The sequence below is a fragment of the Benincasa hispida genome, chromosome 3 (genome assembly GCF_009727055.1).
Source record: "Benincasa hispida cultivar B227 chromosome 3, ASM972705v1, whole genome shotgun sequence".
Classification (NCBI taxonomy): Eukaryota; Viridiplantae; Streptophyta; class Magnoliopsida; order Cucurbitales; family Cucurbitaceae; genus Benincasa; species Benincasa hispida.
In genome coordinates, this window is record NC_052351.1 from 53,619,930 (window position 1) to 53,635,808 (window position 15,879).

Consider the following 15,879-nt stretch of genomic DNA (forward strand, 5'->3'; position numbering starts at 1 on the left):
GTATATTTTGAACATGGTTCCCTCGAAAAGTGTTTCTGAATCACCTTAAGAGCTCTAGAGAGGACGTAAAGGAAATTTATATCACTTCAGAATTTAGAGTTGTCCGGCACATGTGTTAGTACAAAATTCTAAAAATTTGGAACACAGTTCAAAAGTATGCCTATTTGTAGGGTACCCAAAAGAAACTAAAGGTGGTCTCTTTTATGATCCTCAAAAAGATAAAAGTATTTGTATCAACAAATGCAACCTTTTTAGAGGAAGATTATATAAAGAACCATCAACCTCACAGTAAGCTAGTAATAGAAGAAATGTCCAGAGAAATGACAAATGCATCAACAAGAGTTGTTGATCGAGCAGGTCCTTCAACATGAGTTGTTGATAGAGCAGGTCTGTCAACAAGAGTTGTTGATGAAACTGATATTTCACATCCTTCTCAAGAGTTGAGAATGCCTAGTCGTAGTGGGAGGGTTGTGCAACAGCCTGACCGGTACATGGGTTTAATTGAAATTCAAGTCATCATACCAGATGATGGTTTAGAGGATCCATTGTCTTTTAATCAAGCAATGAACGATGTGGACTAAGACCAATGGATTAAAGCCATGGACCTTGAAATGGAATCTATGTATTTCAATTCTGTCTGGGATCTTGTAGATCAACCGGAAGGGGTAAAACCCATCGGTTGAAACTGGATCTACAAGAGAAAATGAGACCAAACTGGTAAGGTACAGACCTACAAAGCTAGGCTTGTAGCAAAAGGGTTTACCCAAAGAGAGGGGTTAGATTTTGAAGAAACCTTCTCTCCAGTTGCCATGATAGAGTCTATTAGAATACTCTTGTCCATAGCCACATTTTATGATTATGAAATATGGCAAATGGATGTCAAGACAGCTTTTCTGAATGGCTATCTTGAAGAGAGTATCTATATGTTTCAACCAGAAGGGTTTATACAGCAAGGTCAAAAGCAAAAAGTTTGCAAGCTTAATCGATCCATTTATGGATTAAAACAAGCTACTAGATCTTGGAATATAAGATTTGATGCTGCGATCAGATCTTATGGCTTTTAACAAAATATTAACGAACCATGTGTCTACAAGAAAATCGTCAACAAAACTGTCACTTTTCTAGTGTTGTATGTTGATGATATTCTACTCATTGGGAATGAGGTAGAATATCTAGCTGGCGTTAAGAGATGGTTGGATTCACAATTCCAAATGAAAGATTTGGGAGAAGCACAGTATGTACTTGGAATCCAAATAGTTCGGAATCGCAAGAACAGAACATTGGCATTATCTTAAGCATCTTATATAGACAAGATGTTGTCTAGATATAAATTGCAAAATTCCAAGAAAGGATTTTTACCTTTTAGGCACGGAATTCACCTGTCTAAGGAACAGAGTCCTAAGACACCTTAAGAGTTTGAGGAGATGAATCGAATTCCATATGCATCTGCAGTTGGGAGTTTGATGTATGCAATGTTATGTACTCGTCCCAATGTATGCTATGCTGTAGGAATTGTCAGCTGATTTCAGTCCAATCCTAGTCATGACCTTATAAATTGTATTGATCTCATAAATTGTATGAAAGTCTATATCCAATAAACTATGACCCATGACTATTGTATGAGTACTTGAACTTTATGTGGGGACATAAGAATGGATCGAGTTTGAGTAAATAGTCAAAATGATATATGGTACATGAATGAGGTTGGGTACCTTATTCTGGTAACACCATTGGTGGCGGCCTACTCTGTAGTTGTTACAAAGAGTTGTAAAGTGCTACATGAGATGTGATCCTATTTCATACATGTTATGACATGAGAAGTGGGGGTGTCTTATGCAATGAGTTTGTATAAGACCAGGACCAAGAAATAAGTCACTCTTACTTTATAAGTTGTTTACTGTTTAAGACTGACTATTTCACCTAGATGACCTAGGTAACTCAATCTTAATCCTGAGCTAACTATGAACTCCTGTTTATTTGAGATTGCCCTTAGATTTGCATAGTTGAGGGTTGCTTCAACAACACCGGCTCAATAAGACTCCCATTTCAGGGGTAAGACCAGATAGATAGCTGGGGACATAGGGTGCAAGAAGGAGTTCACACCTACTCGGTTTTAGGATAGGAGAAAGGTTTTTCTCTCAAGTACTGAATCCAGGTCTTAAACAAAGGGCCCACCCTCTCACTAGGCTAAGAGAGTTTGTTTTGGTGATTGGATCACAAACCAGTTGTTCATTAGAGGATCAGTAGGGGCTTGAGGAATAAGACGTAATCTCGGGGGTAAAACAGATATTTGACTCAATCGTTATTACGAACAACCTGTGAAGGGTCGACTTGCTGATTATGGTTAAATCATGTGGACATAACATATCTATAGTGAGGGGAGTGCAACTATGGGCTTTAGTGGAATGACCCATTAGTTAACGAATGGGGATTAATTTGGTCTAATGAGTTTAGCCAATTAATCTCAGATCATTGGAGCCCATGATCTGTAGGTCTGCGAGATCCCCCTACTAGCTCGTAACGGATTAGCTCTAGAATAGCATGATAAGTTAATTTGAAACGTTCAAATTAGAATTAAGGGAATTAGTATTTATATGAGATATAATTATGTTTAATTTTATAATTAAACAGAATAGGTACATTTATATATTTAAATATGATTTAAATATACAAAGATGGATATGTGTTAAAATTAATTTATTATTTGATATTAAATTTTATTTATTAATTAATTGATTTATGAAATTAATTAATTTTTCATTTTTAAAATCAAATAGATTTTTTAAATCAAAGTTTGATTTTTAGATACAATTGAAAAAGGAAAAGAAAACTAAAACACAAATGGAAAAGTGGGGTTTTCCATCATCCTTATTTGAAGTAGCTCACACATAGAGCAACCATTTGCCTTGTCTTCTCCAAGCATGTGCTGCAACTCATGCAGCTCTTCTCTTTGCATGTTGATCTGCAATATAATGAGAAGATTAAAGTGAAAATCGAATATGCAATCTATAGAATTTTGAGAGAAAATTTGGTTTGAAGAATGGTTCTTCAACAAGGTTGCTGCAGTAAGCTTTTCTTCTTCATCCCTTGATTCAAGCTTGTTTTGAGTCCCACAACTCAATCTAGGGCACCAAGAGAATAATGGGAAAGATCTTGAGGTGGTTTACAACAAGATATTTAGAAGATAACAGCTGGAGATGAAGCTTTGAAGAAGTTCTACAAGAGGTATGTATTGAAACCCATTTTTCTGAAGAAGCATGCTTTATATTTTGCCAAAATTAGTGAATTTGAATGCTTAGATGATCCTTGTGCTTCCCCTGCAATTGATACAATCCTACATACAAACCATGAGTTTTAGGACATAAAACCCAACAAACTCCCACTGGGACTAAAAATCCAGTGGTAACTAATATATCTGATACATAAGACTGAGTTTCTGAGTTTTATAGAGAAATACAATAAACTAGGGCATCTCATACCCATGGTTTTATCGTTTGGTATCTCATACCTAATATTTCTCCCACTTGCCCTAGGTTATTAACCTCTGGTATTTCTAGTCTTACTAGATGATTCTTAAACACTTTAGCCGAGAGAATCATTGTAAACATATTAGTATATAAATAGGCTTCTTATTGAACTATAAGGGGAATACATCTAATTCTCAATAATGGCTAGGAAGCACATTTTCCTCCCATTACATTGATACTCTCAACTCTTTGATTAAGATGTCTATGACTTGCCTTAACAACTCTTATTAATAGTTGGAGCTAGAAATCTTAAATTTATACTTCGATTTTAGCCGTTAAATATCTAAATATTTACAAATGGCTTTTAACAATTTGATTCTTAACAAAAGTGGCTATGAGATAGAACAAACATATTTCTTTAAAAAAAAATTCATTCTAAACAAAAAATATGTACAAAAGGTTCATTACAAGATTTAACAAAAGTAGGTAATTTATATCTTCATCAACAACTTCTCCTACTGGATGAGTTGAGCAAACGGTCTCTAGGATCTAAGCAGCCTATTTGCCTTTCTCTGCTCTCTTCTCTGCAAGATATTTAGGGCAATTTCTCTTCCAGTGCCCTAGTTCGTTGCAGTGGAAACATTTCCCTTTCTCTGCAGCATTTTTCTTGCTCTTCTTGCCAGCAGGCTTCTTTTTCCCTTTCCCTTTGTCTTTCTTCGCTGGAATACTTTTAGTCTGCGAAGACGAGGCAACTTTAAGCTTGGAGGACATTAATCTCTTCTCAGCAGAAGCAACATTTACTTCTGGTACTAGTTCCAGACCCTTAGTTCTCAACATGGTCTGGAAAGCCTGAAGCTCATTAAGTAGGGTTGTCAAGTTGTATTCGATTTTATTCATCAAGGCATTGGTACAAAATTGCAGAAAACTCTTTGGAAGAGATTCTAAAATAAAGCCAACTTGAATTCTCTCATCCATCAGAGCTCCGTTCACTTCAGCTACATTAAAGTGGACCATCATGTCTAGGACATGTTCACGAACATTGGTCCCCTCTTTCATGCGACTATTGTAAACGTATTTGATAGCATCATGCCTCAGGGTGAAGGACGACTGTCCAAACATCCCTCTTAGAGATTCCATAATCTCTTTGGTATGTTCATATCCTTGTGTTTTTTAGCCAAAACATCAGACAGGCTGGCGAGAATATAAGCACGGGCTTTATCATTAGCCCTGATTCATCTATCAAACACTTACCGAACCGCATCAGACAGGCTGGCAAGAATAAATACTACACAGTTGTATAGAAAAATCTACATGATCATTTAGTCAAATTCCAACGATCGTTTACTTGACGCTACACGACACAATCAACTCTTGGCCTTCTTCCTGAGAATCGCATCTCCATGCTTTGAAACTTCATCACAAACGACTCGACTAACCCAAACACTTTGAATTACAAACTCGATAGCATGTTAATTACGCCCAAAAACATAGGGGCCCTTACAATTTAACACTTTGTAATTTAAAGAAAGCTTTAAACAGAGGCAATTAACCCATAAACATTTATCAACGCCATCCACAAAGCATTTAACAATTAAACACAAATGCAGAAAACCCACCACGACTGTAAAAGAAGTTCAAAACATAAGTGAAATTTGGAATATCAGAACGACTTGGCTCTGATACCAATTGAGAGAAATCGTACATGAGGATTTCCATGCACAGCGGAAGGATCTTTCTAAATTTCAATCATATATGAACATACACAATTACAATCACAAACAGAAATAATAGGCTATGCGTAAAATAGAAATTACAGCATGCTTCTCTAAAGATCAAGGAAAGGAATTAACATACCTATGAAGACTCATCTTCAAGATCCCTCGATCACGAACGCTCAAACAACACGAACTCTACACTGCACGATCATAGCAAACTCAAACACCGCGATCTCTAAGATCACATACACTCTGAACACCACAAACGGCCTCCACAGAACTCGACTGTGTTAAGTTGAGTATGACACCACCAAAAAGGTTACCTTGGTATTCTCGGTGTAAGAATCTAAAGTGTGGGCTCTGTGTGGACTTGGTTAGAGGATGAGACCAGAGGAGAGCAATCGTGTAAACGATTGAGCAAGTGGGAGATGATAAAGCCTATTGTATAGGACAATGCCCAATTGTTTAACAAAAGCTATGCAATCGTCTAGCTAAAGCTATGTGATCGTTTAGCTCATCAGTCAGCTGAGAGTCTTGTTGGGTTTTATGTCCTAAAACTCATGGTTTGTAAACAATAAAAACCTATTCTAAAAATTCAATAAGTTGTTATTGAATATATGTTTTGCTTATTAGAAATCCAATAAACCTAAAAGACCCATGACTTACATGAGTACTTAAACTTTATGTGGAGACATAAAAGTGGATCAGGTTCGAGTAAATAGTCAAAATGATCTATAGTATATGAATAAGGTTAGGTGCCTTATTCAGATAACACTATTGGATGCGACCTACTCTGTAGTTGTTACAAAGAGTTGTACAAATGAAGTGATCCTAATTCGTACATGTTATGACATGAGGAGGGGGCGTCCTATGCAAATGGGTTTGTACAAGAACGGACCACAAAATCAGTCACTCTTACTTTATAACGTTGTTTACTGTATAAGACTAACTATTTCAAAGTGATGACCTAAGTAACTTGACCTAATCCTGAGCTAACTATGAACTCTTGTTTATTCGGAATTATCTTTAGATTTACATAGGTGAGGATTGGCTCAACAGTGCCGGCTCATAAAACCTCCATTTCATCGGTAAAATCGGGTAGATATTTGGGGACAGAGTGCAAGAAGGAATTCACTCCTACCCACTTTTAGGGATAGTAGAGAGGTTGTTCCCTTAAGTGCTTACTTCGAGTCTTGAACAAAGGGTACCTGCCCTCTCAATAGATCAGGAGGTACTTGGTTTATGGTAGGACCATATACCTGTCTCTTATACACATCTAGATGTGTATAAGAGACAGTCTAAGGGGAGTTCAACTATAGGCTTTAGTGGAGTGACCCATTAGTCTGTCTCTTATACACATCTAGATGTGTATAAGAGACAGAATTTAATATTTGATATTAAATTAATTAGAACTATTTAAATTGTTTAAATAATTATTTATTAATTTTATTATAAAAATTAATTTATGAAATTAATTTTATAAAATTAATATTATTTTTTATTTTTTATTTTTGAAATCAAGTTGATTTTCAAAATCAAATTTGGAATTTGAAAATTGAAAATTGAAAAGTACACAAAATGGAATTATGCTTTTTTCCATTACACCTTCAAAGTAGCTCACACAAAACCTACCCATTTGGCTTCAATAACTCTAAGCACGAGTTGCATCTCATACAACCATCTTCTTTGCATTATAGTCTACAATATATTGAGAAGATTGAAGTGAAGTTGAGGCATGCATAAAAAGAATTTTTGCTGAAAAAATCGTGTTGAAGAAGGTGTTCTTCATGTGGGTTTTAGCAGTGAACTCTTCTCTAAATTCCCTTCATTCAAGTTTATTTTGACTCCCACAACTGAATCTAAAGCTCCAAGAGAATAGTGGGGAAGATCTTGAGGTGGTCCACAACAAGATTTGGAGAAGATAGGAGCTGAGAATCAAGATTCAAGGAGTTCTACAAAGATATGGCTTGAAATCCTTTTGTTTTAATATGAGCATGCTTTAGTTATTGCCAAAATTAATGAATTAGAGTGCTTACTAATCCTTGTTGCTTCCGCTGCTTGCTGATATACTCTAACAAGTCTATCGTATAGAAACTCTCCACAATCGTCTAGTCTCTCCAAGCTATCATTTAGTAAAGATTATTTACTTGCCAGTCTTTTTCGTGAGAACTTTCCTAGATTGGAAATCTCAAATTAACATTCTTCTTAAAATTAGGAAAATATTTTTCCTTTTATCTCACGGTTACCATAAAACCACCAATAACCTCTCATTCAATTAGTTATTAGAGGAAAAAAGATAATTATCCAATAATTAATATTATTATAAAAATAAATGATAATCAACTTATCATACTATATTTATAACCTATAGTTTTAATATTTCATCTCATGAAACATATAAATCATAGCTCTTTTTCTATTTCATGGCACTTATTGTAAATCTCATTTACATTAATCTTCCACTTGATGTATCTCATACATCATAACAATCATATCATATATAATGGAATTACCTCTTGTTTATTTGAACATTTCAAACCAACACCAATAATAAATTCTCAACTTGAATCTATTGAGCTACAAAGGGGACCTCGTGGACTTGTAGCGCGAAACTCCAATGATATATGAATAACTGACTAAACTCTTTAGCCAGGGGATTCACCATCCGTTAACTACTAGGCACTCTGATAACTTGTAGAAAACAAGTTATTTATGCCACTTTATATAGATATTTGCGGCCAAAGTAAAGGATTATGCGCCAATTATATAGAAATTAGCTTAGTTTGTTAATAATTCCAAATAATTGTAAGGAAACCCACTAATGCCAAAAGATGGAGAAAATGGTGAATATGTGCTTTGTTGTGCTGGAAAATCAAAGTCACCACTTGCGACCAAGGCTCAACCGAATTCTATCAACGCATCTCTATCACCTGTGCGCCCTGAGTGCGTCAACGCATAAAACAAGTTGTGAAGGAGTGGCACATGGTGATAATTGATCCCTGTGCGCCCTGCAACGGACGCGTAAAACACCTAAACCTCACTAAGCAGCTAGGTGATCAAGAAGTACGACGGGATCCTCCATCTTTCTCGCCAAGGCTGAAGAGGAAATATGATAGTAAACAATTTCAGAGGTTTCTAGACATTCTCCGACAGCTACATATTAATATTCCCCTAATAGAAGCTCTTGAGCAAATGCCCAAGTTATGTGAACTTTCTCAAGGATATCCTGGCGAACAAAAGAAAGATTGGTGAAAATGAAACAGTGGCGCTTACATATGAGTGCAGTGCATTGTTTCAGAATAACCTCCCAACCAAAATGAAAGATCCTGGGACCTTTACACTGCCTTAGGGGGTAAGATGGTCGGAAACACACTATGCGATTTAGGGGCGAGCATAAATTTAATGCCCTTGTCCATTTTTAAGAAGTTGGATATTGGCGAAGCTAAGCTAACCACAATCACAATTCAGTTAGCCGATAGACCAATAAAGCTTCCAGAGGGCAAGATTGAAGATGTTCTCGTACAGGTGGATAAATTTATCTTCCCCGCAGACTTTGTTATTTTGGACTATGAAGCAGACAGAGAAATCCCTATTATCCTGGGACGCCCATTCCTTGCCACAGGGAGAGCCTTGATTGACGTACACAAGGGTGAATTGACCATCAGTGTCGATGATCAGGTGGAAAGGTTCAACATACTTAATGCATTGAAGTATCCAGGAGATATGGATAACTATTAGTACATCGAGGAATTGCAAGGAAGCCAGCTGTGCGAACCCCTAGATGAGGAGGAGGAAGAATATGAGAACAGCGTAATAGTGGAGGAAGATCGCACTGAAGTCTGTGCGCTATCAAATTTTGAGTCACTCTAGCTATCTGACGAACGTCACCACAAATTAAGCCATCACTAGAGGAGCCTCCGGTGTTGGAATTGAAACCGTTGCCAGTGCATCTGAAATATGAGTATTTAGAAAGTAATGATACATTACCGATTGTTATTTCCGCATCACTCAGTAAGGAGAAAGAAGATGCCCTTATACAGATCCTGAAAAACAATGCAAAGGCCTTGGGATGGACTTTGGCAGACATTCAAGGAATCAGCCCCTCGTATTGTATGCACAAAATCCGCCTGGAGGACGGAAAAAATGGATCAGTAGAAAGACAACGTCGTTTGAATTCGACAATGAAAAAGGTTGTCAAGAAAGAGATAGTGAAGTGGCTGGATGCGGGTGTCATCTACCCAATTTCAGACAGCAACTGGGTAAGCCCAGTGCAGTGCGTTCCAAAGAAGGGAGGGATGACGGTCGTCATGAATGAACGGATTGAGCTAGTTCCCACCAGGACAACCACAAGATGGAGAATCTGTATGGATTACCGCAAGCTGAATATGGCCACTAAGAAAGACCATTTTCCACTACCCTTCATTGACCAGATGTTGGATAGATTGTCGGGGAACGAGTTCTTCTGTTTACTCGATGGCTATTCCGGTTACAACCAAATAGTGATTGCGCTTGAAGATCAGGATAAAACTACATTTACGTGCCCATTTAGCAAGTTTGCATTTCGGCGCATGCCTTTTGGGCTTTGTAATGCACCAGGCACCTTCCAAAGATGCATGATGGCAATATTTTCAGATTACTTGGAATAATCTGTCGAGGTATTCATGGATGATATTGACTTGGGCAAACCAGAATAGAATGCCCTCAAGGAAAGTGACGTTGGTAACTATGGAAAAATCTTCTACGTCAGCTTTTCATCTATGTTTATTTGCTTTCATTATTGCTTTCTGCGGTTAGTAATCTTTAGTTGATTCAGTAGGAATAGTTCTCTATTTTCTGTTGTTAGCTCATTTTGTTAGTATTTGTTATATCTTTGTATGAATGTTAAGTGTGGCACACGAAATTTCAAATGAGAAAGGGAGGAACCTAAGCTAAGAAACGATGAAAAAGTTGGTGTAGTTCATAAAAAGTTGCTATGCTTTAGGTACACCCAACTACATTGCGATGAAAGGTGTGTATGCGCATATGCATTCTTTGTCCCACCTCGGTCAATGCACAATGTTGAGGCATCCTCCAGAAGGCATTGGTCAGGGAAGTGTGTTGCGAGGGTGCACATGTGTTGCCCATCCTTCAGCAAATATGTATCTGTGTCTATTCAAAGCATATCAAGAATGTACTTCATAAACCAAGATAATTCTTTACCTTGTAAATTACAATTCTTTGACTCTTGCACAGGCCATGTAATACTGCGTTTGCGATCATTTATAATTAGTCGCAAACTTATTTAATTCCAATACAATTCATGAACATAATCACTTTCACATTTTTGCCTTCGCCTCTTTCTATTATCTTCCTTTGTAAATCAATGTTTTATTTTTACTCTTATATTTTCACGTTCTTCATTACGTTGTTATGATGTATCATATGTGATACTTAGAGATATTTCTTATACTTAGTAGATTCCGACTAACACTTATTTAACTTTTAGTTTAGCAGTACTTTACCTTTTACCTTTTCAAGTCCTGCTCAAACCTTCTTTTTGAAATTTTCTTCTAAGTGTTTGTCTGGTCTATCCAAACAACGCAATGAGGACCTTACTCATCTTTAAATTTGGGGGTGGGGAAGGTTTGAGCAGATGGATGCAAAAATGTGTAGTGATAAAAGAAAATGTGTTCTTTGTTTAGCATTTAACATCTATTTTACCCTAAAAAAATAATAATAAATAAATAAATTTTGACAACTCCACTATCAGCGCAAGGTATTCCAAAATATTGTTCCCAACCTGATAAAAGTTTAGTTGTGAAAGGAACTTGCTTGTAGTTAGATGTTCGTATGACACCCGTAGGAATAAGACAAAACGAAGGCAGGTTACAAAGAACAACGCAGCATAAAGAGAAAGAGAGAGAGAAACAGTATTCAGGGGCAACTCCTCTGTAAACATGAGTTATGTTGAAATTGGCACACCACCGTAGTTGGATATTCGCAGGAAACCCATGGGGGCAAGCCAAAACGAAGAAGTGTAACCATGACCAACTATCCCAATTTTTTTTTTTTTTTTAATAGACGCAAAGTTTTGTTCACAACATATAAGCTTTATCGAGTTATTTTCCTATGAAGAGATGAAAATTCTTCTTTGAAAACTTAGAAAAGCATTTATGAGCAGGATTTTGTCTAGTAAAATAATAAAGTAGGGCTTGCTAAGAGTTAGCAAGGATAGAAGAAAAATGCGATGTTCGAAAATGTGCCTAATGGTTACATTCGGAGCAACCAGTATTTTCGTAAAAATATAGAATAAATTTGGAGCATGAGTTCCTTAGCAGAGGATATGCTTGATGACAAGCATATATCTAAATTTGGGGGTGTGATAACTTATAGAAATACAAGTTATTTATGCCACTTTATATAGATATTTGCGGCCAAAGTAAAGGATTATGCGCCAATTGTATAGAAATTAGCTTAGTTTGTTAATAATTCCAAATAATTGTAAGGAAACCCACTAACACCAAAAGATGGAGAAAATGGCGAATATTTGCTCTGTTTTGTAGGAAAATCAAAGTCACCATTTGCGACCAAGACTCAACAGAATTCTATCAATGCATCATTATCACTTGTGCGCCCTGAGTGCATCAACGCATAAAACAAGTTGTGAAGGAGCGGCGCATGGTGATAATCTGTAACGACCCGATCCCCTAGGACATAGGTTAGGCCGTTACTAAAATAAATGCATGCGTAGGATTTGAAACGACGCTCAATTATGTTGAAATAAATGCTAAATAGACAGAAGTTCAAAAGCCATTTATTAAATACAATTATTAAAACAATAGTAGGGTACCCATAACTCGTAAGGACTATTAAAATTAATAAAAAAACAATCCTTAATAATAAGTTTCAAACAGTAAAACTAAACATTAAGGGAAAATAAGGACTCTAAATTTCATGATGCGGAAGCATAAAAACTAGTCTCAGTGGCACGATCACGAATTGCACTGCACCATCGCCGGTGCATCTCTACCCTTACCTGAAACATCAACATAAGAAAGAATGAGTATGAAATACTCAGTAAGTAAACCCACCATTGGGGTTAGGCTAGACATCTATGTCCTCTAGATACCCATCTATGGCACATATACACACATGAAATAGGTAAGAGACTGAGTCCTATCCTACTTTAGTTAAGTATGCCTACTACTTCTAGTGAATCTCGTAGGAAACACAAACTGGTGAATCCTGAAGGAGACACAAACTGGTGAATCTCGAAGGAAACACAAAACTGGTGAATCCCGAAGGAAACACAAACTGGTGAGCATCTAACTAATCAGTGAGGACATTCACACAGCCTCCACATTCAAATAATCAACACTGTACGAATCTATGACATACATGTAATCCTCGATACCATGGCTCTACCACATACACATAATCCTCAAAAACATATTCTACAACATTAATGTATACTTTAACATCATAGATCCACATCATACAAGTATGCCTCAACATCAGCAGATCAGATACCAACATATGGAAACACATACCACCTCATATTAACAATCAAGTGCCTAGGTGTATATTTAAACAAATCAGAACTCGTGCCAGAACATACTTTGATTCAGGTTGTACTATCAATCAACATGCTAACATTTACCATAACATACACTCATCATGCTAGCATACAACTAAAGCTTGGCCCGTAGGCAATTCCAGTGGTAAGATTACTTACCTCGAAGTCAAAATTATGTCTAAGCGACGAGCAAATTAATCTTCCTCCTAGCTTAGATGGATCTTGAATTAGGCCTAAACATAATCCAAATTGCAATTAATGAAAGAGCTTAGTTCCAATTAACCAAATAATTCCCAATAATCTTACCTAAAAGCTTGACGAAACCACAACCAAATCCTCTTGATAGCACACTTTTAACTTCAAAGCTTCTCCAAAACTTGATTTTTAAAGCCCAAACAAATATGTGTAATTAGATTGAAGCAAAACACCATTAGCCAATAAATCTAATTAAAAAAAAAATGGCACAATCTTACCCAAATCCATAAGTTTCGAAGACCCATACTGTTGGCAGCACAAACGATCAGAAACGACGGATTCAAAGCACCCTTACGTGACTGACAGCGAGCGACCTAGCCGTCGGGTTGTGAATCTTCAGATCTGGGCTTGAGTGACTATGGAATCTCGAGACTCTAGGCGACAACCTGCAATCCACGGAGACCAGTGCGGGTTGGCGAGCGACTGCTTCGTGGCCCAGACGACTGAAGAGAGTCGAGTCGACTTAGGAGGCACGCTGCTGAACAGCTGCTCGCAGTCGAAAGGGGGGGAGCATGGCACTCATGGGTTTGGACGGAGGCGGCGTGCGGTTGGGAGGAAAGAAGAAAGAAAAAAAATTGGGGATGATGGTGTTGTCGTGCGGTGCGAGGAAGAAGAAGGAGAAGAGTTGGTGGAGGTTTAAAAAAATAATAATAATAAATGTAATAACTAAAAAGGAAGGTATAATTATAATTAATTTCTTTCCGTTTCGAAAGGAAATTAATTCCTGGCATAACTTTCACATTGAAATTCAAAATTGAATAATTTTCCACCAAAACTTAAATTCTCGCATTTATACCAAAGACTAAACAATTATTGAATTTCCAAATAATAACGTTACTGAAATTACATTATTATATAAAAATATGCGGTGTGTTACATTCTTCCCTCCTCAAAGAACTTTTGTCCTCGAAAGTTAAAACACTCCAGTTGTTACATTCTTCCCTCCTCAAGGAACTTTCGCCGTCGAAAGTTCATTCTTGAAAAAGCTCTGGGTACTGGGCTTTCATCTCATCCTCTCGCTCCCAAGTAGCCTCCTTGAACTGGTGATTCTGCCACAGAACTTTCATAAAAATAATTTCTCAGCGACGCAATGTCTTTACTTTTCTGGCAAGGATCTCTACAGGTTTCTCTTTGTAGCTCAAGTCGTCATTCAACTGCAATGGCTTGAAGTCGATTACATGGGATGAGTCTGTTACATACTTCCTTAGCATTGAGACATGGAAGACATTATGAACTGAAGATGGTGATGGGGGCAATGCCAAACAGTAAGCTACGGGGCCAATTCGTTCCAGGACCTCGAAAGTTCCAATGAATCTCGAACTCAACTTTCCCTTCCTGCCAAACCTTAGAATACCTTTCATGGGTGCCACTTTTAAAAACACTTTGTCGCCTGTTTCAAAATCTAGATCTTTATGCCTAACATCGGTGTAACTTTTCTGCTGTCTCTTATACACATCTAGATGTGTATAAGAGACAGATGCCAAATGGTAAGCTACGGGGCCAACTCGCTCCAAGACCTCGAAAGGTCCAATGAATCTCGGACTCAACTTCCCCTTCCTGCCATTCCCAGCCTATGTACCTGTCTCTTATACACATCTAGATGTGTATAAGAGACAGACTCTATGGCACAGGCACGCAACATGTCTTCTAGTATCTGATTCAATCTCTCTGTCTGCCCATCCGTCTGAGAGTGGAAAGCCGTACTGAAGTCTAACCAGGTCCCCAAGGCCACCTGGAGACTTTTTCAGAAGTTAGACGTGAAACGAGGGTCTCTGTCCGACACAATGGACACGGGTACTCCATGCAATCTTACCACTTCCTTCATATATATCGGTGCCCACTTATTCACTGAAAATGTGGACTTTCCAGGTATGAAATGTGCTAGCTTCGTAAGTCTATCTACCACGACCCATATCACAGTGAAACCTTTGACTGTCCGAGGCAACCCCACGATGAAGTCCATAGACACATGCTCCCACTTCCATTCTGGTACCTTCAATGGTTGTAACAAGCCTGCTGGCCTCTGCCTCGAAGCTTTCACCTGCTGGCATACAAAACACTTACTGACAAACTCTACAACCTTCTTTTCATATCATTCCACCAATAGTAATGCTTCAGATCCTGATACATTTTGGTGCTGCCGAGATGGATCGAAAATAGGGAACTATGAGCCTTTGACAATAACTCATCCTTAATGTCACTAACTGCTGGCACGCATACTGCTGACACTGAGAATTCGCAATCCTGGCTGACTCCACTCTACGAACTCTTTCGTCTAGATAAGGGTCATCTCGCTGTGCATCAATAATTCTCTGCCTCAGACTCGGTCATACCAACAACTGTGCCGTGACCTTTCCCACAGCCACTGCAATCTCTACCCTCTCAAATTCCCTGCACAAGTGAGTTTGTCTGGTAATGAGGGCTACTGAATGAGCCACCTTTCTGCTTAAAGCATCTACCACTACGTTTGCTTTTCTCGGGTGGTACAAGATTTCATAGTCATAATCATTCACCAGCTTCAACCACGTTCTTTGCATCATGTTTAACTCTTTCTGAGTGAAGAAGTACTTCAAACTCTTGTGGTCTGTGAAGATCTGTATCTTTTCTCCATACAAGTAATGTCTCCAGATCTTGAGAGAAAAAACCACTACTGCTATCATGCATGGGATAATTTTGTTCATGCTTCTTTAGCTGTCGTGAAGCGTAAGCGACTATTCTACTCTGTTGCATCAATACGCACCCCAACCCTTTCTTGGATGCATCACTGTAAACGACGAAACCACCTGATCCGTCCGGTATTGTAAGAACTGGGGCTGAAACTAGTCTCTGCTTGAGGTCCTGGAAACTGTCTTCACAAGCCTCATTCCAAACAAATGCTGCTCCCTTC

At 37.8% G+C, this 15,879-nt stretch overlaps 1 protein-coding gene across 1 annotated transcript; it reads left to right on the forward strand.

Moving 5' to 3' along the window:
• Positions 1-8,539: 8,539 nt before the first annotated feature.
• Positions 8,540-8,920, forward strand: LOC120073617. The gene has a single exon (XM_039026426.1). The coding sequence runs from the start codon at positions 8,540-8,542 to the stop codon at positions 8,918-8,920; it is 381 nt and encodes a 126-aa protein (XP_038882354.1).
• Positions 8,921-15,879: the final 6,959 nt, after the last annotated feature.

Excerpts from the sequence above, each read along its gene's own strand:
- LOC120073617 (XM_039026426.1), top strand. The coding sequence starts at position 8,540 with ATGGTCGGAAACACACTATGCGATTTAGGGGCGAGCATAAATTTAATG.